At 41.9% G+C, this 23,766-nt stretch overlaps 1 protein-coding gene across 6 annotated transcripts in view; it reads right to left on the reverse strand.

The window, feature by feature from the left end:
• clockb (clock circadian regulator b) overlaps positions 1-23,766 on the reverse strand; it is a 29,992-nt gene continuing 6,226 nt past the window's right edge. For 4 of the 6 annotated variants that reach the window (XM_026303106.2, XM_026303109.1, XM_026303105.2 and 1 more), the window contains 15 exons: positions 23,508-23,621; positions 23,083-23,201; positions 22,907-22,989; positions 22,648-22,754; positions 22,410-22,557; positions 22,123-22,198; positions 18,721-18,865; positions 18,494-18,597; positions 18,120-18,323; positions 17,555-17,713; positions 11,799-11,972; positions 11,114-11,307; positions 10,834-10,963; positions 3,625-3,759; positions 1-3,372 (listed from right to left, as the gene is read on the reverse strand). In XM_026303106.2, coding sequence (XP_026158891.1) covers positions 3,052-3,372; positions 3,625-3,759; positions 10,834-10,963; positions 11,114-11,307; positions 11,799-11,972; positions 17,555-17,713; positions 18,120-18,323; positions 18,494-18,597; positions 18,721-18,865; positions 22,123-22,198; positions 22,410-22,557; positions 22,648-22,754; positions 22,907-22,989; positions 23,083-23,201; positions 23,508-23,621 — 2,213 coding nt within the window. In that variant the 3' untranslated portion in view covers positions 1-3,051. The remainder of the gene's footprint in view (positions 3,373-3,624; positions 3,760-10,833; positions 10,964-11,113; positions 11,308-11,798; positions 11,973-17,554; positions 17,714-18,119; positions 18,324-18,493; positions 18,598-18,720; positions 18,866-22,122; positions 22,199-22,409; positions 22,558-22,647; positions 22,755-22,906; positions 22,990-23,082; positions 23,202-23,507; positions 23,622-23,766) is intronic. The other 2 variants (XM_026303111.2, XM_026303110.2) reach the window with 2 other exon arrangements.

Genomic DNA, 23,766 nt, shown 5'->3' on the forward strand with positions numbered 1-23,766 from the left:
TAAAATTTGCAACTGTTTTTATTTTCAAATTGACCAAGAGGGGAGAGGTGGGTTATAATAATAGCAGACAGTTTGCTTCAAAATATTGATTATTATTGACTTTGGGGTAGATAAAGGAGCACAGTTCAAGAGCAGAATAAGGGATATACATACATACAGTACAGGTAAGCATAGCACCGTTTTACACTGAATACTGGTGTCTTTAGCTTTGTGTATGTGTACAGTATTGTACTAGCACTAGGACTCTTTAGAACCTAAATGTGTAGTGGAATGGTGGTCTATGTATCTATGTGGAGGGTGGGCCTCACTGTCTTCACAATGCCATCTCCTTTCAAATATCCTATTACCTCAACTTTCAACTGCTTCCTTTTTCAACCAGATAGTCAGAAAAAGATTGTTGCAAAAACAGAAACACAGTCTATAATGGTGAGACATTCAGAGACTCTTTCAATTTAAAGGATGTAAACAGTATTTCAGATTTTATATATATATATATATATATATGGATATGTATGGATCCTTGCAGTGACAAACATGATTTTCTTCCACTCACCTCTTTTTCCTTCATCACAAAACCTCTATAATCCAAAAATCAACAAACAGCATCCATAAATGTTTTATAAACACCTTTACATTCTTTGGGCTGGGTATCAGGGACAGACTAAACATTTCAACACTGAACTCACTGGGTATGTGACACGTGGAAGACCTGGTTCAGTTCAAAACACTGTAAAATCTCTTTTTGTAGACAAGCTGGAGATTACATTTTGCCGTTGCTAATTTCCACACATTATTTAAACAAAATAAAAAAACATATCTTTCAAGGGTTACTACTTGAACATGGTCTGATTTATTATAATGTTTGCTGAGTCTCTTATTGAAAACATTAATAGTGCCTATTTTTATACCCTGACAGGCGACTGCATTCCCTACCATCCATCCTTTCTGCTCACACGTTTCCATAAGAAAATAGAATGGGTTACAGTGGCAGTTAACATGCATACAAACTCTCTCTCACACAAACATCAATTCAAGTTGAGCTGTCCCACACAAGAGCTTGCAGAAAACGGAGCCCAACCAGAGAGGAAGTATGTTGAATATTACACTTTATACTGCAACGCAAGAACTGATTGGCTATCGCCAGGGGAAACCAATACCGACCCCAAGTGAAACGAGAAGTAGGATCAAGAAGAGGAGATGCTATATTCACACACGCACCCCAACAGGGTCTTTACTACACTCTGAGACAAAACAACACATTCTGAATGCTCCCTTGCCAAATATTCTACTTTCTCAAGTCCAAGGCTTTTGTTTGATATGGCTTACAACTGTAGTACAGAATCTGAGTCCAAATCCTTATGAATTTCAAAAGGACCTGGGCCCAGCTGTGGCTTTAACTGCTGCTTGATAACTGAGACAAGTGAATTGAACTGCATGAAGGTTTCTGAGGTCTAGGAAGAGACAGAAAGATGAAAGATGAAACACTGATGATACAGACCAGCAGACCGCTTCAGCGTAATGAAGTCAGTCAATGTCATGGGTGAAAGCTGAACAGGGATTCCTCTATATTTCTGTACTACTTTAGCCAACAACATCCCCTAAAAAAACTCAATTTATTGTTCCTCACTTTGGAGACTTCCCCCTCTATTTATATTTTGATAAGAAAAGAAGAAAGGCAGTAAAAAAACTGGGTCAAATTTGATTCAGTCACTGCACCCTTTGACATTCCTTCCTCTGGTCTTTGCAGCATCACTGTCTGATCCTTCCTGGTCTACTTCCAGACTGAGGCAGAAGCTAAACTTTCCACATTCCTGAGAATACAAGTACCATCCAGCAACTTCAAACCTTTACTAAGTCAATTATTCTAAGACACAAGGGGCAACAAACACACGCGCGCACACACAATCGACCACAGACACCATCATGCCCACTCATACACGCAAAGATTGTACTCCCAAAAACACACACTAGCGAGTCACATGACAGATTACAAACAGGTCTCAACAGTGATTTACTGTACACAATCACATTAAGTGAGGGTATACTGTTTGTCACGTATAGGGCTTTCTGTTAAAAAATAATCCCTACTATATACACACACGCAGACTTTATTTAGGGGTAACATCTTGTTGGAAAATATATATGCCATTGAATAGTCTGCATGAAATAAAAAAACAAAACAAAAAAACAAAAACATAATTTACTATGTTATTGGCACTTGGAATCACTTAAACCCGTTATTCATACAGTGATCATTCTGCAAATAATTCAGTTAAACTGCAATCTAGATTCTGGCCGAACATAACTCGAAATTACAAAAGTTAAAAAGAGCCGTTTTTGTCTTAGAGAGTGTTTAAAACACATCTTCCACAAAAACCCCAGCCAAACCCTTTTTTTTTTTTTTTTTTTTTTTTTAAAAACAAACTGACAGTACTTTAAAGCCTCAATCTGGACTTTTTTTTTTGAAAACAGGGAGGAAAGAAGCGTCTGAGGGAGCATGTCTTCATTCCAGGAAACACTGAACAAAGTAAAAATTGGTTTTTCAAAAGTGACTAATAAAAGCTTACACAGGTATTCTTTATATGCAGTCATATAAAATACTACAGTTCCGTTTCTTATTAGGCTTTGTTGGATATTTACACCTGTTTTTTTTTTGTGTTTTTAAGTCATACAGCAAATCTGTACAAGGTCAGTCCACTTTGACACACCTTCAAAAATAGTGTGTTCACTACCATGGTGATGAGATGTTATCTGGATTTTTTGGGGGGGGGGGTTCCATAGAAACTGGAAGTTCCCAGCGACAACGACTCTGGCGAGAGTAGACGAGGTTTTCATCCATCCCGTTGCCATGGTGACAATCCTCGGCGAGTTCCTCATGGACTCTCGGGCTTTCCTCTTTCCTATGATTAATTCCTTTCAGATGGTGGAAGGCAGGGCAGCTTTGGGGAACAGAAGTTTGTCACAGCCACATGACCGAGTCAAACGCATTCAGCAATCCCTTAGGGGGTGCACTGCCCCCGGTTTTCCTACTTAATACGTTTCCTCCAGACTTTACTGTGGTTGGCTGCTGACGCTGTCAGTCCTGTGCGATGATGGAGCTTTCTGCTGTTTCTGGGGCTGTGGTTTCAGCTGCTGCTGGTGCCTCTGGTGGTGAGATTGCTGCTGCTGCTGCTGCTGCTGCTGCTGCTGCTGCTGCTGCTGCTGCTGCTGCTGCTGCTGCTGCTGCTGCTGCTGCTGCTGCTGCTGCTGCTGCTGCTGCTGCTGCGTTTGCTGTTGGTGGGTTGCCTGGGTGAATGTGCCCTGTTGCTGGAGTGGGAAAGCCCCCTGCAGAATGAGCTGGGTGGACTGGTTACTGTGGAGAAGACGAGTGCCCTGACAGAAAAACAGTGCAAGAATATAAAAAAATGTAGTTATCACTCTTTATTCTCATAGTTTAAATTCAGCCCTCTTTCTCTTTTCACTCACACACTAAGCTCTCAGAAAGTGAGTTGCATGAAAAACATCTGCTGTGTTGTTGCAGACACTTAAAATCATCATAATTAATCACTGTAGGCCTTTTCAGCAAAATTAAAAAGACATGCATAACATCTAGTCTAAATGACATTTGCTGCCCTCTGCTGATACCTGTAAGAACTGTTGCTGTTGCTGCTGCCCCTGCTGCCTGCTTTGAGCCAATACAACTGTCTGATTTTGACCGTCCGGCTGACCTTGGGGCGGCTGGGCTGGTTGAAGAGTCAGAGTCTGGGTCTGCCCTCCCTGCTGAAGTAACATGGGGTTAAAAGACGGATAGAGTCAGAAAACTTAAGTAAAAATAAAACAAAGATTTGATTTTGTAGGTCAGTTAGTGTTTTAAAGACACATTCCCACACATTACGTTTAATTAGCATCACTGGCAAAACATATTATCTATAACAAACCACATAGAGATTGTGTCTGCCCCTCGAACATATACAGTGGGGCAAAAAAGTATTTAGTCAGCCACCAATTGTGCAAGTTCTCCCACTTAAAAAGATGAGAGAGGCCTGTAATTTTCATCATAGGTATACCTCAACTATGAGAGACAACATGAGAAAAAAAAAATCCAGAAAATCACATTGTCTGATTTTTAAAGAATTTATTTGCAAATTATGGTGGAAAATAAGTATTTGGTCAATAACAAAAGTTCATCTCAATACTTTGTTATATACCCTTTGTTGGCAATGACAGAGATCAAACGTTTTCTGTAAGGTTTTCACACACTGTTGCTGGTATTTTGGCCCATTCCTCCATGCAGATCTCCTCTAGAGCAGTGATGTTTTGGGGCTGTCGCTGGGCAACACGGACTTTTAACTCCCTCCAAAAATTTTCTATGGGGTTGAGATCTGGAGACTGGCTAGGCCACTCCGGGACCTACGAAGCCACTCCTTCGTTACCCGGGCGGTGTGTTTGGGATCATTGTCATGCTGAAAGACCCAGCCACATTTCATCTTCAATGCCCTTGCTGATGGAAGGAGGTTTTCACTCAAAATCTGACGATACATGGCCCCATTCATTCTTTCCTTTATAAGGATCAGTCGTCCTGGTCCCTTTGCAGAAAAACAGCCCCAAAGCATGATGTTTCCACCCCCATGCTTCACAGTAGGTATGGTGTTCTTTGGATGCAACTCAGCATTCTCCATCCATCCATCCATCTTCTACCGCTTATCCAGGGCTGGGTCGCGGGGGCAGTAGCCGAATCAATGATACCCAGACTTCCTTCTCCCTGGACACTTCCTCCAGCTCTTCCGGGGGGGGCACCGAGGCGTTCCCAGGCCAGCCGGGAGACATAGTCCCTCCAGCGTGTCCTGGGTCTTCCCCGGGGCCTCCTCCCGGTGGGACATGCCTGGAACACCTCCCCAGGAAGGCGCCCAGGAGGCATCCGAAACAGATGCCCGAGCCACCTCAACTGACTCCTCTCGATGTGGAGGAGCAGCGGCTCTACTCCAAGCTGCTCCCGGGTGACCGAGCTCCTCACCCTATCTCTAAGGGAGCGCCCAGCCACCCTGCGGAGGAAGCTCATTTCAGCCGCGATCTCGTTCTTTCAGTCATGACCCAAAGCTCATGACCATAGGTGAGAGTAGGAACTCAGCATTCTTTCTCCTTCAAACACGACGAGTAGAGTTTTTACCAAAAAGTTCTATTTTGGTTTCATCTGACCATATGACATTCTCCCAGTCCTCTTCTGGATCATCCAAATGCTCTCTAGCAAACTTCAGACGGGCCTGGACATGTACTGGCTTAAACAGGGGGACACGTCTGGCACTGCAGGATTTGAGTCCCTGACGGCGTAGTGTGTTACTGATGGTAGCCTTTGTTACTTTGGTCCCAGCTCTCTGCAGGTCATTCACTAGGTCCCCCCGTGTGGTTCTGGAATTTTTGCTCACCGTTCTTGTGATCATTTTGACGCCACTTGGTGAGATCTTACTTGGAGCCCCAGATCGAGGGAGATTATCAGTGGTCTTGTATGTCTTCCATTTTCTAATAATTGCTCCCACAGTTGATTTCTTCACACCAAGCTGCTTACCTATTGCAGATTCAGTCTTCCCAGCCTGGTGCAGGTCTACAATTTTGTTTCTGGTGTCCTTTGACAGCTCTCTGGTTTTGGCCATAGTGGAGTTTGGAGTGTGACTGTTTGAGGTTGTGGACAGGTGTCTTTTATACTGATAACGAGTTCAAATAGGTGCCATTAATACAGTTAACGAGTGGATGACAGAGGAGCCTCTTACAGAAGAAGTTACAGGTCTGTGAGAGCCAGAAATCTTGCTTGTTTGTAGGTGACCAAATACATATTTTCCACCATAATGCATAATTGCAAATAAATTCTTTAAAAATCAGACTGATTTTCTGGATTTTTTTTCTCATTTGGTCTCTCATAGTTGAGGTATACCTATGATGAAAATTACGGGCCTCTCTCATCTTTTTAAGTGGGAGAACTTGCACAATTAGTGGCAAACGGCGAAACACTTCACATCTCCACGGTAACCACAGCAGCAGTTGAAAACACAGCTTCACATTTCCAGATGTACCGAGACACAAAAACACACAGATACACATATTAAGACATTAACAAACATATTCAGCCACACAAACCGTTGCACACACCCGTGGACACACATTTATCATTGTAAATGTTAATTTGACTGGACGCAGAATTCAGACCACATACCGCCACACATAAATGCAGGAGCAACAGCAGCAGACATTTATTCAGCCATTGCACCTTTAAGTTTAAAACTCCCTTTGGAAAACAATGGTGGATGTCAGTCATTGCCACAGAAAGAGCGTGGAAAATAGACCCTTACTGCCACCTGATGGCAGAACCGAGGATGTGCTCCCAAACAATACTGAAGTCAAGTGAAGTCAGGTCTCTTGATCAGCAGAGTAAAACCCAGCTCAAGCTTTCTTCCTTCATTATTATAGATGATTTTCAAGGCTGTTGTCTTGGCGATGACCAAATCTCACCATTCATTTCCAATGGGACTTTTACAAAATGTCCAGTTTTTGCACACCTCGGCTTTTGACCGAATGAGCTGATTCTTGGTCAGCATCATCTAGACATGTGGTGCAGCTAAAGTTATCCAAATTTTTTTGATAACTTTTATGGTTTTCCCTGCCGGACCCCGGATGTTGACCTATGTATTTGCCAACTTCAACTTGTGATAACTCTCAAACGCATGCTCAGATTTCAATCGGTCCAATTGATGAATTGTAGAGCCCACTGGCCTGAACCCATGTGACTTACTTTGTCAGAACTGTACCAAATTTGGCACAAGCAACCTTCAGGGCATCCTCATCAAAAAGCCAATTGGACCACACCCTATAGATGCAATAGCGCCCCCTATGTACTTACACTTACTTTGTCAGAACTGTACCAAATTTGGCACAAGCATCCTTCAGGGCATTCTCATCAAAAAGCCAATTGGACCACACCCTACACATGCAATAGCACCCCCTATGTACTTGCACTTACTTTGTCAGAACTGTACCAAATTTGGCACAAGCATTCTTCAGGGCATGTGACTTAAGAAAATCACTATAGATGCAATAGCGCCCCCTATGTGTTTCCACTTACTTTGTCAGAACTGTCCCAAATTTGGCACAAGCATCCTTCAGGGCATCCTCATCAAAAAGCCAATTGAACCACACCCTATAGATGCAATAGCACCCCCAATGTATTTACACTTACTTTGTCAGAACTGTATATACTGTCCTATTTATCGGACAGATTCCAGTTCGTTCATGTCCATGATGAACCTTCCACATGCACAAAAGTTAGTCAAAAGTTAGTTATGGAGTTCCACAAGGCTCTGTGCTAGGACCGATTCTGCTCACCCTGTAGAATTCAATTCAATTTTATTTGTATAGCGCCAAATGACAATACAAATCATCTCAAGGCACTTTACAAAAACTAAAACTAAAAACCCAACAAATTCCTTATGAGCAAGCACTTGGGGACAGTGGAGAGGAAAAAAAACTCCCATTAACGGAAGAGACAGCTCCAGGACAAGGGACACCTGCAGAAGATACAGAGAGAGGGAGAGAGCAAAAACTAGGGGAGAGAGAGAGCACAAGGTTAGTGACATTCAGTGGTGGAATATACATGTGAGGTGGGAGGAGAGGAAGAGAGGGGAGGAGAAGGGAAGGGGGGGGTTAGGGTAGGGGAGCTCAGTGCACCGATGGTCCTCGAGCAGTGTAGGCCTATAGCAGCATAACTAAGGGATGGTTCAGGGTTGCCTGAAGCCAGACCTAACTATATGCTTTGTCAAAGAGGAAGATTTTAAGTGTCTGCCTCCGGAACCCAGGCTGGGAGCTGTTTCCACAGGAATGGAAACTATTATGGAATGGACTATTTGAAGATTTTCAATCAGGATTTAGGACACATCATAGTACAGAAACAGCACTGTTAAAAGTTACTTCTCTTAGATCTTCTCTTAGCCTCAGATAATGGACTTGTTTCTATACTTGTCCTCCTAGACCTTGGTGCTGCATTCAACACTACTGACCACAACATCTTATTACAGAGACTGGAGCATGTGACTGGTATCAGAGGAACAGCGTTAAAATGGTTCCAATCTTATTTATCGAACAGATTCCAGTTTGTTCATGTCCATGATGAACCTTCCACACGAACAAAAGTTAGTTATGGAGTTCCACAAGGCTCTGTGCTAGGACCGATTCTGTTCACCCTGTACATGCTTCCTTTAGGCTGTCATTAGGAAGCACTCTATTAATTACCACAGCTATGCAGATGACACTCAGCTGTATCTATCTATGAAAGCTGTTAACACAAACCAGTTAACCAGACTTCAAGCATGTCTAACTGACATAAAGGCCTGGATGACCAGTAACTTTCTACTTTTAAATTCAGAGAAAACAGAAGTTATTGTATTTGGGCCTAAAAACCTCAGAAATAACTTTTCTAAAATTATAGCTACTCTAGATGGCATAGCCCTGGCCTCTAGCACTACTGTGAAAAACCTTGGAGTTATTTTTGACCAGGACATGTCCTTTAACTCACACATTAAACACATTTCTAGAACTGCCTTCTTTCACCTGCACAACATTGCTAAAATCATGAATATCCTGTCTCAAAATGATGCAGAAAAACTAGCCCAAGCATTTGTTACCTCAAGGCTAGATTACTGTAATTCATTACTATCTGGATGTCCCAGTATCTCCATAAAAGGCCTCCAGTTAATCCAGATTGCTGCAGCCAGAGTCCTGACAGGAACTAGCAAGAGAGATCATGTTTCTCCTATATTAGCTTTTCTTCCTTGGCTCCCTGTAAAATACAGAATAGAATTTAAAATCCTTCTTCTCACATACAAATCCCTTCATGATCAAGCTCCTTCATACCTTAAAGACCTCATAGTACCATATTATCCCAATAGAGTACTTCCCTCTCAGAGTGCAGGTCTACTTGTGGTTCCCAGAGTTTTCAAAAGCAGAATGGGAGGCAGAGCCTTTAGCTATCAAGTTCCTCTCCTGTGGAACCAGCTCCCAGTCTGGGTTCAGGAGGCAGACACTCTCTGTACTTTTAAGGCTAGACTTAAAACTTTCCTCTTTAACAAAGCATATAGTTAGGGCTGGCTTCAGGTAAATCTGAACCATCCCTTAGTTATGCTGCTATAGGCGTAGACTGCCCGAGGACCATCGGTGTACCGAGCTCCCCTACCCCTCCCCTCTCTTCCTCTCCTCCCCCCTCACATCTATATTCCACCACTGAATGTCACTAACCTTGTGCTCTCTATCCCCCAGTATGTGCTGTCTCCCTCTCTCTCGCTTCACCTTCTGCAGGTGTCCCTGGTCCTGGAGCTGTATATCGCTGATGTGCAGTTACTGGTCCCACCAACCTGCAGTGTTTATTTGTTGTTTATTGTTGTGGTTCTTTTCTCTCTCCTCTATCCACTCACCCCAACCAGTCGAGGCAGATGGCCGCCCAAACTGAGCCTGGTTCTGCTGGAGGTTTTTTCTTCTGTTAAAGGGAGCTTTCCTCTCCACTGTTGCCAAGTGCTTGCCCATAAGGGATTGGTTGGGCTTTTTTGTTTTTGTAAAGTGCCTTGAGATGATTTGTATTGTGATTTGGTGCTATACAAATAAAACTGAATTGAATTGAATTGAATAAACATCTCCAGATATATTAGAACTGGAAAAGGCATGGAGTCCAGTGTATAAACAAATCCAATGTAGACAATCTACTAGTCTTTTAAATAATCCTTTAAGTAATCTTTAGGTTTCAAAGACTTCACAAAGGTGAAGCAACTTCAAACAAAAGCTTTATCTTTATTATTTTAATTAATCTCAGACTCCTGATTCTTTTCAATAATACAGGAAGCTCATTTTTAGTGCCATCTAGGGGTGGGCGATATGGCCTAAAAAAAAAAAAAAAGATTTTTTCACAAAAAAAAAAAAAAAAAAACCTGATTAACGATTTAAACTGATTTTTTCTCCCCCAGCGGGTGAGCTTGTGCTTTCATAGGGCCCAACATCTCTCCCACTCGGCAGCATGTTTGAGGTGCTGCAGTAAATTGATTGTACTACCTTTATTACTAACAGACTTCAAACACACTTTGCAGCACGGTGTTTGCTCTGCGTCTGACGCTGCATAACAGATCCAATTCCAAATTACAGATGACACTGTGCCTTTCTTGGGAACGAGTTCTTCCCTGCTCGTTGACATGTTGTTTGTGTACCTCTAATATGGCAAACGTGCAGGGGGGAAGGGCTGAGCCCAGAGGGGAACGTTGGTGAATGTTAAAGAGAAAAGCAATTTTCATTCAAACAAGTCAATGTAAACTACACATTCAAGTTAATCGATAAAATCCGTTTATTGCCCAGCCCTAGTGCCAACTAAAAAAAAACAAAAACAAAAAACTGGTTGTAGCTAAGGTTCCAAAGTGTTTCCCTCGAAAATGTTGTGGCTACTAAAGGTATTATTCTCTTTATGACAAAAATACGTTAGGCAGCATAACTTATGTGTCTAACATATTAATTCTTCTTCTGAATACTGAACTTTGATATTCTGTTATATTCATTCAGACTTTTTGTTATTTGTGATGACTGTAATCACAAGGGTTGAAGAACAATAACTTTATTGTTTTGGGTACACTACTTTCAGGCTTAAGCACAAAAATGGGAATATCTTTTAAAGGGTAACACGCCCACCGATGGCCTGACACTTCAATCATAGGCACTGGTCTGATGGTAATGTGCCTCATGCATGATCAAAACTGAGCACAAAGTAGTGATCGTTGCGGATACTAAACAGATACACTTTCATTCATTCAAAGCTCATCTTCATATGACTGCCCTTACCTGTTGTCCACCAAAGGGGTTGTATGCAGTGACCACCTGTCCCATAAACATGGAAGTGGGCACCATAACTGCACCACAGGCCATTGGTGCTGTCACAAGCTTGGTCACCAGTTGTTGCCCTGCTGGAAACCTTTATAGAGTAAAATAGAGAAAAGGGGAATGTAAGAAAATGGAAAAAGTATTATAGTGTTCAAGAATCTTATTTTTCAACTTTTCCTGAGCAGTCTGCTTTCAGATGGAATTTCTGGTAGCTAATTCTGGCTTGTTTCTGTTTTGTTACCGGATCTGTCGATCCTGTGTGAAGGTGGCCATGGTTGTGCCTTGCGGTGTGTTGTTCTGTGGCAGGCTGGTGCTGATCTGCAGCACATTGGGCTGCCCTGGCTGGGAAATCATCATGGTGTTGTACAGTGGTGCAGATACAGAACTCTGGGTCTGGGGCTGAGCCTGGGGAGGTTGCTGGGGCTGACGCTGAGGCTGGAAAGTGGAAAAGAGCAGACTTGAATTTCTTAAAACCAGAGCAGACACAGAACAGAAAATAAGCAAAGCAAGGCTGGTTGCATGAACAAACTCATTTGAAAAATACATTTTAAAATGTATTTTTTTTATTGATATTGATTACGTGTCTATCGCGATATATATCGCTATCGTTTTATTGCCCAGCATATTTTTGATTCACATTCAAACATGAAGTGAGATGTGTAGCAAAAGCTCCATTGCTACTGTGATTGAACATTAATATTAACAAATATTGATTTTTTAAATAAAATTTCCTTTAAAATTCACGGACACGGCCAATTGATCTGAGAGTGTTATAAATGGTGTTTTCACAGAATCCATCTTTTACATTTTGAAATCACAGTCACACATGCAAAAGGCATCCAGGATGTTTTATTCTGATCTGAAATTTCACAAAAGATAGGAGCATCTCTATAAGTTTCACACGTGCGTGCACATATGTGTCTCACCTGTGCGAGGGCATTGGTCTGCTGTTGCAGGCTCTGCTGGGGGGGGGGGGCCTGCTGGATGGTGAGCTGCTGAGTTCCTGAATGGACAGGGTTAATCGCTGTTTGCTGGACCTGACTGGTCACCTGAGGGAGCTGTACGTTCATTGTTCCACCCTGCTGCTGCAGCAACATCTGCTGGGAAGGAAAACCCAGAAGTCAGACCACTGTGATCGAGAATTACACTATATGCAGTTGTTCCTGTACAGTCATTTGCCCAATCTAAATATGGGTTTCTTATACTAATTTAATGAGATAAAATGTCTTCAGATGTTGCACATGCATGTAGTGAAGCACCAATGTTTTATCTCCATTTCCTTTGAACAGAAGAAAAATAATTCATAATGCATGATTCTAATCTTGATCTAGGTCAGACAGAGCCAGGTACAATAGACAAAGCATAAGCAAGAGAGGGTGTATGCTAGTTTTGTTTAAATTACACATTTTCTAAACTTGGAACACATTGTGGGGAGAAACCTGAATGCTATTGCCAGACTGTTGCTTGTCTTCAAACAAAAATGAACATTAAAAGGTGCATGTGATTATGTTGTTTGTAAAATTAGCTCTAAAAGTAGTTCTATAGTTTCTTGTTTTTATATTTCTTTTGCTGCAAAAGTTTGTCGCAGTTATATAGAGCAGACTTCTTTACCAAATCTGGCCTTTAAATGTTGGATCAATTCACTGTTTCTTATGCCCATCTGTAAGTAAAACTACAGAAGACAGACATTTTCAAATGGTGCATGACATAATTCAATAAAAGTCACATTTGAGAAAATAAAACTATAGAACAAATTAAATACACAACAAACAAATCCAAGTTACATTAAATGTTAATGCCTTGCATACCCACCTCCACCTGGACTAGAGGACCAGAGACCCTCGGGCACACCTGATGACGTCACGTGGTGGCAAACTTTGATTGCACTACCTGTTGGTGTTGCTCTCCGGGTAAGCGAATCACTTTGTCTTGCAAGCGTATCGTGTTGTGTGTGTTGTATAGCTCGTCTACAGACTAGCAACAGACTACCTATAGTTTAACACACCTAAAAACTAACTAAACTCTAAACAATTCATTAACTGCTACATTCCGGTACTAGTCAAGTACCTTTCTATTTTGACCGGTATTTAGTGCCATTTCCTGACTTAGCGTTCGTTAGCCTACCGGTTAGCTTAGCTAGCTAGTTAGCTTAGCTAACATGGCCTCTCCCTCTCTCTCTCTTTCTTGCTCGGTGTGCCACATGTTTAGTTATTCCTCTGCCTCCTTTAGCGATAATGATACCTGTAATAAGTGTAAGGTTCTGTTAGCCTTGGAGGCGAGGATCACTGATTTGGAAGCGCGGCTCCGCACCTTCGAACAAAAGCCAGCTAGCCTAGCCCCGTTAGCTGGTGTGGAGCCACCGAGCTCAGGGTCTGTTAGCGGTCCAAGGGCAGCTCCGGAGCAACCCGGAGAATTAGCCTGGGCGACGGTCCGACGGAAACGTACTCCTAAGCAGAAGCCCACGGCTCATCACCTGCCTGTTCACGTTTCTAATAGATTTTCCCCGCTCAGCGACACACCCGCTGAGAAACCGACTCTGATAATTGGCGATTCCATAGTCAGGAACGTGAAGCTAGAGACACCAGCGACCATAGTCAAATGTATTCCTGGGGCCAGAGCGGGTGACATCGAGTCAAATCTGAAGCTGCTGGCTAAGGCTAATCGTAAATATGGGAAAATTGTTATTCACGTCGGCAGCAATGACACCCGATTACGCCAATCGGAGGTCACTAAAATTAATGTTGAGTCGGTGTGTAACTTTGCTAAATTAATGTCGGACTCCGTAGTTTTCTCTGGACCCCTCCCCAATCTGACCAGCGATGACATGTTTAGCCGCATGTCGTCGTTCCGTCGCTGGCTGTCTAGGTGGTGTCCAGCAAACGATGTGGGCTTCATAGACAATTGGGCCACTTTCTGGGGAAAACCCGGTCTGGTAGCGAGAGACGGCATCCATCCCACTTTGAATGGTGCAGCTCTCATCTCTAGAAATTTGGCCGAGTTTATTAGCCGACCTAAAGCCTGACAATCCAGGGTGGGGACCGGGATGCAGAGACTCAGTCTAAAACGCCTCTCTGCAGTTTCCTTAGAGCCGCCGCCCCCCTCAAACCACATAGAGACTGTGTCTGCCCCTCGAACATATAAATCAAATAAATCAGAAGTTAACAGAAGAGGAGTTATTCATAAAAACTTAATAAAAATTAAGACCACTCCTCTTATTGAGCAGAAAAACAGAACTGTCAAATGTGGACGATTAAATATTAGGTCCCTTTCATCTAAATCTTTGTTAGTAAATGATTTGATAACTGATCACCAAATTGACCTACTTTATCTTACTGAAACCTGGTTACAGCAGGATGAATATGTCAGTCTGAATGAATCAACCCCCCTCAGTCATAAAAATTATCATGTTCCTCGAAGCACAGGTCGAGGTGGAGGAGTAGCTGCAATCTTCCACTCAAACCTATTATTAAACTTTCATCCTCAGAACAGTTATAACTCATTTGAGAGCCTCACTCTCAGTCTCTCACATCCAAACTGGAAAACACAAAAACCAGTTCTACTTGTCATTGTGTACCGTCCACCTGTCCCTTACTCAGAGTTTTTAACTGAATTCCCTGACTTCCTGTCTGATCTAGTGCTTAGATCAGATAAAGTTATTATAGTGGGAGATTTTAACATTCATGTAGATGTTGAAAATAACGGCCTCAGCATTGCATTTAATTCTATATTAGATTCAATTGGTTTCATTCAAAATGTTAATAAACCCACCCACTGTTTCAATCACACCCTTGATCTTGTTCTGACCTATGGCATCGAAATTGAACATCTAATAGCTTTTCCCCCAAATCCTGTTTTGTCAGATCATTCTTTAATAACTTTTGAATTTAAAATGATGGATCATGCAGCGTTTGGAAGAAAATTCCACTACAGCAGATGTTTATCCGACAACGCTGTTAATAAATTTAAGAAAATGATTCCATCTTTATTTACATCTATGCCAAGTATAAACGTAGTGGAGGGCAGTTGCTTCAATCCCACTCCCTACCAAATTGATCATGTTGTTGACAGCGCTGTAACCTCACTGCGTGAAATGCTTGATTCTGTAGCCCCTCTGAAAAAGAAGTTAGTGAATCAGAGAAGACTAGCCCCATGGTATAATTTACATATTCGTACCTTAAAGCAGGCATCACGAAGGCTGGAAAGGAAGTGGCGTTCCACAAACTTAGAGGAAATTTTTCTAGCCTGGAAAAACAGTCTACTAACATATAAAAAAGCTCTCCGTAAAGCCAGAACTGCATACTATTCATCACTAATCGAGGAAAATAAGAACAATCCCAGGTTTCTTTTCAGCACTGTAGCCAGGCTGACAAAAAGTCACAGCTCTGTTGAGCCCAGTGTTCCCTTAGCTCTCAGCAGTGATGAATTTATGAGTTTCTTTACAAATAAAATCACAACTATTAGAGATAAAATTCAGCAGATGCTTCCTATACCTGCAATAAATGAATCTTCTACTACAGTAGCTCTTGAATCATCTGTAGGACCTCAGTTATGTTTAGACTGCGTCTCTCCCATAGATCTCTCTGAATTTACATCAGTAGTTGCTTCATCGAAATCATCAACGTGTCTCTTAGACCCCATCCCGACTAGACTGCTTAAAGACACCCTGCCATTAATGAACTCATCTTTATTGGACTTGGTAAATTTATCTCTAGTATCAGGCTACGTACCACAGGCCTTTAAGACTGCAGTAATCAAACCTTTACTCAAAAAGCCTAGTCTTGATCCAGGAGTCTTGGCTAATTATAGACCAATATCCAACCTGCCATTTATTTCTAAAATCCTAGAAAAAGCTGTTGCTAAGCAGCTATCAGACCACTTACACAGGAATGAACTATTTGAAGATTTTCAATCAGGATTTAGAGCACATCATAGTACAGAAACAGCACTGTTGAAAGTTACCAACGATCTTCTCTTAGCCTCAGATAATGGACTTGTTTCAATACTTGTCCTCCTAGACCTTAGTGCAGCATTCGACACCATTGACCACAACATCTTATTACAGAGACTGGAGCATGTGATTGGTATCAGAGGAACAGCGTTAAAGTGGTTCCAATCCTATTTATCGGACAGATTCCAGTTTGTTCATGTCCATGATGAACCTTCCACACGAACAAAAGTTAGTTATGGAGTTCCACAAGGCTCCGTGCTAGGACCGATTCTGGTCACCCTGTACATGCTTCCTTTAGGATATGTCATTAGGAAGCACTCTATTAATTACCACTGCTATGCAGATGACACTCAGTTATATCTATGTATTAAACCTGTTAACACAAACCAGTTAACCAGACTTCAAGCCTGTCTAACTGACATAAAGGCCTGGATGACCAGTAACTTTTTACTTTTAAACTCGGAGAAAACAGAAGTCATTATATTTGGGCCAAAAAATCTCAGAAATAACTTTTCTCAAATAATAGCTACTCTAGATGGCATAACCCTGGCCTCTAGCACTACTGTAAAAAACCTTGGAGTTATTTTTTACCAGGACATGTCCTTTAACTCACACATAAAACAAATCTCTAGAACTGCATTCTTTCACCTGCGCAACATTTCCAAAATTGGGAACATCCTGTCTCAAAATGATGCAGAAAAACTAGTCCATGCATTTGTTACCTCAAGGCTAGATTACTGTAACTCATTACTATCTGGATGTTCTAGTATCTCCATAAAAAGCCTCCAATTAATCCAGAATGCCGCAGCCAGAGTCCTGACAGGAACTAGCAGGAGAGATCATATTTCTCCTATATTGGCTTCTCTTCATTGGCTCCCTGTAAAATATAGAATAGAATTTAAAATCCTTCTTCTCACATACAAATCCCTTCATAATCAAGCTACTTCATACCTTAAAGACCTCATAGTACCATATTATCCCAATCGACCACTTCGCTCTCAGAGTGCAGGTCTACTTGTGGTTCCCAGAGTTTCCAAAAGCAGAATGGGAGGCAGAGCCTTTAGTTATCAAGCTCCTCTCCTATGGAACCAGCTCCCAGCCTGGGTTCAGGAGGCAGACACTCTCTATACTTTTAAGGCTAGACTTAAAACCTTCCTCTTTGACAAAGCGTATAGTTAGGGCTGGCTTCAGGCAACCCTGAACCATCCATTAGTTATGCTGCTATAGGCCTAGACTGCCCGAGGACCATCGGTGCACTGAGCTCCACTACCCTAACCCCCCCCTTTCCCTTCCCCTCCCCTCTCTTCTCTCCTCCCACCTCATGTATATTCCACCATTGAATCTTACTAAGCTTGTGCTCTCTCCCTCTCTCTCTATTCTCTCTGTACCTTCTGCAGGTGTCCCTGGTCCTGGAGCTGTATATCGCTGATGTGCAGTTACTGGTCCCACCAACCTGCAGTGTCTATTTGTTGTTTATTGTTGCTGTTCATTTCTCTCTGCTCTATCCACTCACCCCAACCGATCGAGGCAGATGGCCGCCCAAACTGAGCCCGGTTCTGCTGGAGGTTTTTTCTTCTGTTAAAGGGAGTTTTTTCCTCTCCACTGTCGCCAAGTGCTTGCTCATAAGGGAATTGTTGGGTTTTTAGTTTTAGTTTTTGTAAAGTGCCTTGAGATGATTTGTATTGTGATTTGCCGCTATACAAATAAAATTGAAATGAAAATGAAATGAAATACCTGTATGCCCTGTCCCTGGACTCTCTGCAGCTGCTCTTGGATGTGTCTCAGCTCCTCCTGCTGCCGCTGGATGTTGGCCTGGATCATTCTGGTTCTCTGCTCCAGCTGCTCCTTTAAGTGCTGCATGGCATTCACCTGCGCCGAAAACTCCATCATGGGCTGTGGATGGAAACAAAAAGAACAACTCACTTATTCAGCTGTAGTAACTTTGTGTGCATGCAGTTTGCATGATCTGACCTTCTGATGTTCATTACGAGACATTGGCAAATACACAGCAGGGCTGCAGACAGTGATGAGCTTTACTATTCATATAATATAATATAATATAATAAGTATATTAATTATATTATATTAAGTATATTAATTTCATTTATCATTTGGCCTATAAATATATGAAAATAGTGAAAATGCCTATAACAATCCCAGAGGGCAATGGGATATCTTTTTTTGTCCTACATCCAAGATGTAACATGGAAATGAATGTCTTCACTTTAACATGTGATCCCTTAGATTTTGCTTGGCCAGTGAATAAAGCAAACATAACCAGCAGCCCCACCATTCTCACCTGTACAGTGGTCTGCTGCTGCTGCTGCTGCTGCTGCTGCTGCTGCTGCTGCTGCTGCTGCTGCTGCTGCTGCTGCTGCTGCTGCTGCTGCTGCTGCTGCTGCTGCTGCTGCTGCTGCTGCTGCTGCTGCTGCTGCTGCTGCTGCTGCTGCTGCGTGATCATACCTGGAGTCACACTCTGGCCTGTGGTTTGAGAGCTCATAGACTGCAAATGTACAGAAAACCAAGAAAAACCAAAACCAAAGAAAATTGTGAGAATTGAAGTGTGTGAATTTCCTAATATAAAACTCCACTAAGTGGCATGATTACAATCTCTGTTTCTGTTACTTGAGGTGACAAAAAGCTGTTACTGTTTTTGGCAAATAAAATTTTCACCTGGCTGCTGATGGATGGGCGACGTTCTGATGTCATGACCATGGTGGAGGCCAGCGACTGTTGAGGAGGGGTAGCTGTGTCCATGTGTAGCTTGGAGGCTGTCGCTGGAGAGAGAATAAAAGATGCGTGAGTCGTACGACAATATCATCGTACTGCAGGGCTTCATCGTCCTGTTAAAGTGAATAACTTATGCGTCATTATACACACAACTGTGTGTGTGTCCTTACAAGTGCAAGTGTTGTCAGAGACATGTGATGAGGACTTTCGGGAACTCCGTGAGGAGGTGGAGGGTGTTCGGCTGTGGTCAAATCGCTCCAGAGCCTCCTTGAGGCTGGATGTATTCAGCTGTGACTCTGACCCAGAATCCTGGCTCTAGAAGCAGAGGAGCAGAGCAAAAATACACTTAATAGCCAGACTTTTAACAATTACAGATGCGCTGTATAATATACGTGAAAATGTCAGGGTTGGTGAGTAAGTAAGGAAAGATATGCACCTCATGTCATGTACAATTAACACACAGTAATAATCACTATTAGATGGATATCCCAAAAGGATCACTTATAAACAAATATAATAAAATACAATAAGTGTGTCAATGTTAGATTCACAACCACTCTTACTGTTGTATGTTAACTGATGTTTTAACCTGCACCTTTAAAGTGACCTAAGATACCTTTAAACTCGGCAGCTTGACCAAGTCTCATATCTACTTAAGCTGAGCAGCCCCAATTTCTTGATAGTGAATTTCATTTGAATGCCATGACCCACAAATATCTATGTGGACCTGTGATGGACTGCTGACCTGTTCAGGGTGTACCCCTGCCTTTCATCCAAAGAGAGCTGGGATAGGCTCCAGCAGATTCCTGTGACCCTGGTTAGGAATAAGGGGGTATAGATGATGGATGGATGGATGTCATGACCCACTAATTTTTAACAGTTACAGAAAAGTTCCTGAGCCCTGTTCTCATCCAAGTAAAGACTAGATACTACCTGGCCTTCTCTCTGCAATGTACAGTGGGTACGGAAAGTATTCAGACCCCTTTAAATTTTTCACTCTTTGTGTCATTGCAGCCATTTGCCAAAATCAAAAAAGTTCATTTTATTTCTCATTAATGTACACTCAGCACCCCATCTTGACAGAAAAAAAAACAGAAATGTAGAAATTTTTGCAAATTTATTAAAAAAGAAAAACTGAAATATCACATGGTCATAAGTATTCAGACCCTGTGCTCAGTATTGAGTAGAAGCACCCTTTTGAGCTAGTACAGCCATGAGTCTTCTTGGGAATGATGCAACAAGTTTTTCACACCTGGATTTGGGGATCCTCTACCATTCTTCCTTGCAGATCCTCTCCAGTTCTGTCAGGTTGGATGGTGAACATTGGTGGACAGCCATTTTCAGGTCTCTCCAGAGATGCTCAATTGGGTTTAGGTCAGGGCTCTGGCTGGGCCAGTCAAGAACGGTCACAGAGTTGTTCCGAAGCCACTCCTTCGTTATTTTAGCTGTGTGCTTAGGGTCATTGTCCTGTTGAAAGGTGAACCTTCAGGTGAACAACATGATGCTCCCACCACCATGTTTCACTGTAGGGATTATATTGGGCAGGTGATGAGCAGTGCCTGGTTTTCTCCACACATACCGCTCAGAATTAATGCCAAAAAGTTCAATCTTGGTCTCATCAGACCAGAGAATTTTATTTCTCATAGTCTGGGAGTCCTTCATGTGTTTTTTGGCAAACTCTATGCCGGCTTTCATGTGTCTTGCACTGAGGAGAGGCTTCCGTCGGGCCACTCTGCCATAAAGCCCCGACTGGTGGAGGGCTGCAGTGATAGTTGACTTTGTGGAACTTTCTCCCATCTCCCTACTGCATCTCTGGAGCTCAGCCACAGTGATCTTTGGGTTCTTCTTTACCTCTCTCACCAAGGCTCTTCTCCCAGGATTGCTCAGTTTGGCTGGACGGCCAGGTCTAGGAAGAGTTCTGGTCGTCCCAAACTTTTTCCATTTGAGGATTATGGAGGCCACTGAGCTCTTAGGAACCTTGAGTGCTGCAGAAATTCTTTTGTAACCTTGGCCAGATCTGTGCCTTGCCACAAGTCTGTCTCTGAGCTCCTTGGGCAGTTCCTTCGACCTCATGATTCTCATTTGCTCTGACATGCACTGTGAGCTGTAAGGTCTTATATAGACAGGTGTGTGCCTTTCCTAATCAAGTCCAATCAGTTTAATTAAACACAGCTGGACTCCAATGAAGGAAAAGAACCATCTCAAGGAGGATCAGAAGAAATGGACAGCATGTGAGTTAAATATGAGTGTCACTGCAAAGGGTCTGAATACTTATGACCATGTGATATTTCAGTTTTTCTTTTTTAATAAATTTGCAAAAATTTCTACATTTCTGTTTTTTTCTGTCAAGATGGGGTGCTGAGTGTACATTAATGAGAAATAAAATGAACTTTTTTGATTTTGGCAAATGGCTGCAATGACACAAAGAGTGAAAAATTTAAAGGGGTCTGAATACTTTCCGTACCCACTGTATGCATGTCTTTGACTGAGGCAAAAAGCTGAGTACCTAGAGAAAATCCATGCAGACGTGAGGAGAACATGCAAACTACACGCAGAAAGGCCCCGAGTCAAACAGGATTTAAACCTGGGACCTTCTTGCTGTGAGGTCACAGTGCTAACCACCTCCCCACTGTTGCATTCCTTGTCAAACCATTACACTAACTCCATTAATCTCAATAAAGCCACTTAAAAAAAAGCCTCGAAATGAATTATGGTCCTTGACCTGTTTTACCAACTAAAGCAACAGGGTGTCAAAATGAATTTGTGTGTAGAGTCATTAACTGGTGTTTTGGGTTTGACTTGAGCTCATGATACAGAGGGATCAACCATTTGTTCCAGTACACCACCTTCTTTAACTGCATCCACACATTAAACACAACCTTCCATAACAGCGAGCTCTATGTCAAGGTGCAAGGCATGTGTTACCATCAGCAGCATGTTACTCAGGCCACCAAGCAACAGAAAAATACTCTCTGCCACCTCATCTTCACCAGTGAAGTACCCTATTTAGCATGCTAAGCTAGCTAGCATGAGTCATAATACAGGACAGATTAATTGTTCTCATCTTGAGACACTGACCTAATAAAAAGTCACGTTCACTGAGGCAATATTAGAGAACAACAGTCAATTCGTCAGAGAGCTGTAGATAGTGTGACAAGTGGGAAATATTAATAGGCAAAGGTTAATAGGTAACAAATTTGGAAGAAAGCCTTTGACTTCCTGATGGGTGACACACTTCACATAATATGTGTTTGTGTCTTTACATTAATACATTAGTTACATGACAGGTTCTTATGTGGCCGAATATATTGTAATGCTTGCGGTATAGAATGTCAATCAATAAACCAAATCCAATTTGACTGCTGATAATTTAGTTTTATCTCTTAGTCAGGCTTAGACAGCAAACCTACATATTCACCAAACAACAGCATATTTTTAAACGATTACTCTTGCATACAAAACATAGTGTATGCAAGAGTATATGTAGTGTATGTTTTTACTTTAAAATAAGGATTATGTATTTATAGCCAGTGATGAGTATAGATTAGAGAGTATAGAGACTGATTTCTCACCTTATCCACAGCAACCTCTGGTTTTGATTCCTCAATACCAAGCTCTCTGCGCTGTTCTGCCCTCACTTCTGCATAGCTGCAGTTTAGACAAAAAAATAGGTGGGGGTGTACACATGAGAAATGTGAAGGAAATTTAGAAATGCCGTTTTAAAAGTTAAAGATATCGGAGGTACTTATGTGGAGCCCTTTATTATTACAGACCCTTAATGTTCTGGAAACAACAAAAATTTTCAGTCAGTAAAAGATGCAGACAAAAGTGAAGATGAGACAGCATTCAGCCACAGTACCTGACTACTGTGTGTGTGCAAACAATAAACTCAGGTCGTGAGTTCCACTGGTGATAGGTGATGTAGTAGTGGGTCTGAAGCCAGATCCACTGTTGACCCTTAGTCAGGAAACGGTAGTAACAAGACTTCCCTTTACCGTACTGCATCACTGAACAGGTACACAAAAACAGAGCTGAGAGAAAACAACATGGCTTTTACAAAGAAATCCACAATAAGGTGAGAAAATGTGAGTCCTCACAGTGCTCGTGACATTTGGCTAGCGTCTCCAGGTCGTCCACATGGTAATAGTCATACCCTGATGTTCCCAAAACCTCAAAAGGCAGGTAGCCGATAATTGGTGGAGCTCTGAATAGCAGAAACGGTAACATTATAAATCACACTTGCAAAGAAAAAAAAACAAAAGGTAGGCTTCACAAAGTCCTGGAGCTTTATAATGGTAGAATCTATTCTATCTGCCGAACACGATGCACAATTAAATGTGTGTATGTTGTGTATACCTATGGTCTAAGAAAAGGAACTTCCACTCTAAACTGTGCCTGGAGGTGAATTCTTCATTAGGCTCCTCCACTGTACACATCTCCTAAGAATGTAAAAACAAAATCAACAGATAAACGAATTAACAACTATTGTGACACTGTTTGCATGTCTGACTGTGTGTGTTTTTGCTATGCACCTTGATAAACTGAGGTTTGGCCAGCCGCACTGTGGCTACAAAGCACACTTGGTCATCAAACGCAGGTTGTAGCGATCTCTGTAACACTCCTGCCAGACCGTTCCTCGTTACGTTGGGAACTACACAACAGAAAACAGAGTGAAGGGCTTGGCAGACAGAGCATGGAACGACCACACTCAAGGTGAGCAACACAATTCTCACATAAATAAAAATTTATGTACACTGTAGAATTGATCATTTTTGTAGAAATTATTTTGTTAACATCCACTTAAAATGGGGTCAACACAGACATTTTTGTCATTTTGTACTTTCCCATGAATATGAATACTTCAGGCAAAATATAAAAGACCTAACTATTTTAGTGTTCAAGGGTTTGTCATTTGCAATGCCTTTTTAGTATAAGCATTGCTATTTAAATGACTTACCATTGCTGAGTGACTTAAAGTTGCCGATGAACTTAACATATTCATAGACCGGGGCCTCTTTGGGGTCAATGGCCCCTCGTAGTATATGGCAGCAAAATTCCATATGGGTCTTACCTGAAGGCAAAACTAATATAAGTTACTCAATATACAAATGTTGCTGCATCCACAAAAAAAAAAAAAAAAACAACAAAATAATACTGTTCTGTTGTTTTCACAGATAAAAGAAAATCAAGACTAACTGCGAAATATTTACTTTTTG

This window comes from Mastacembelus armatus, chromosome 1 (genome assembly GCF_900324485.2).
Source record: "Mastacembelus armatus chromosome 1, fMasArm1.2, whole genome shotgun sequence".
NCBI lineage: Eukaryota > Metazoa > Chordata > Actinopteri > Synbranchiformes > Mastacembelidae > Mastacembelus > Mastacembelus armatus.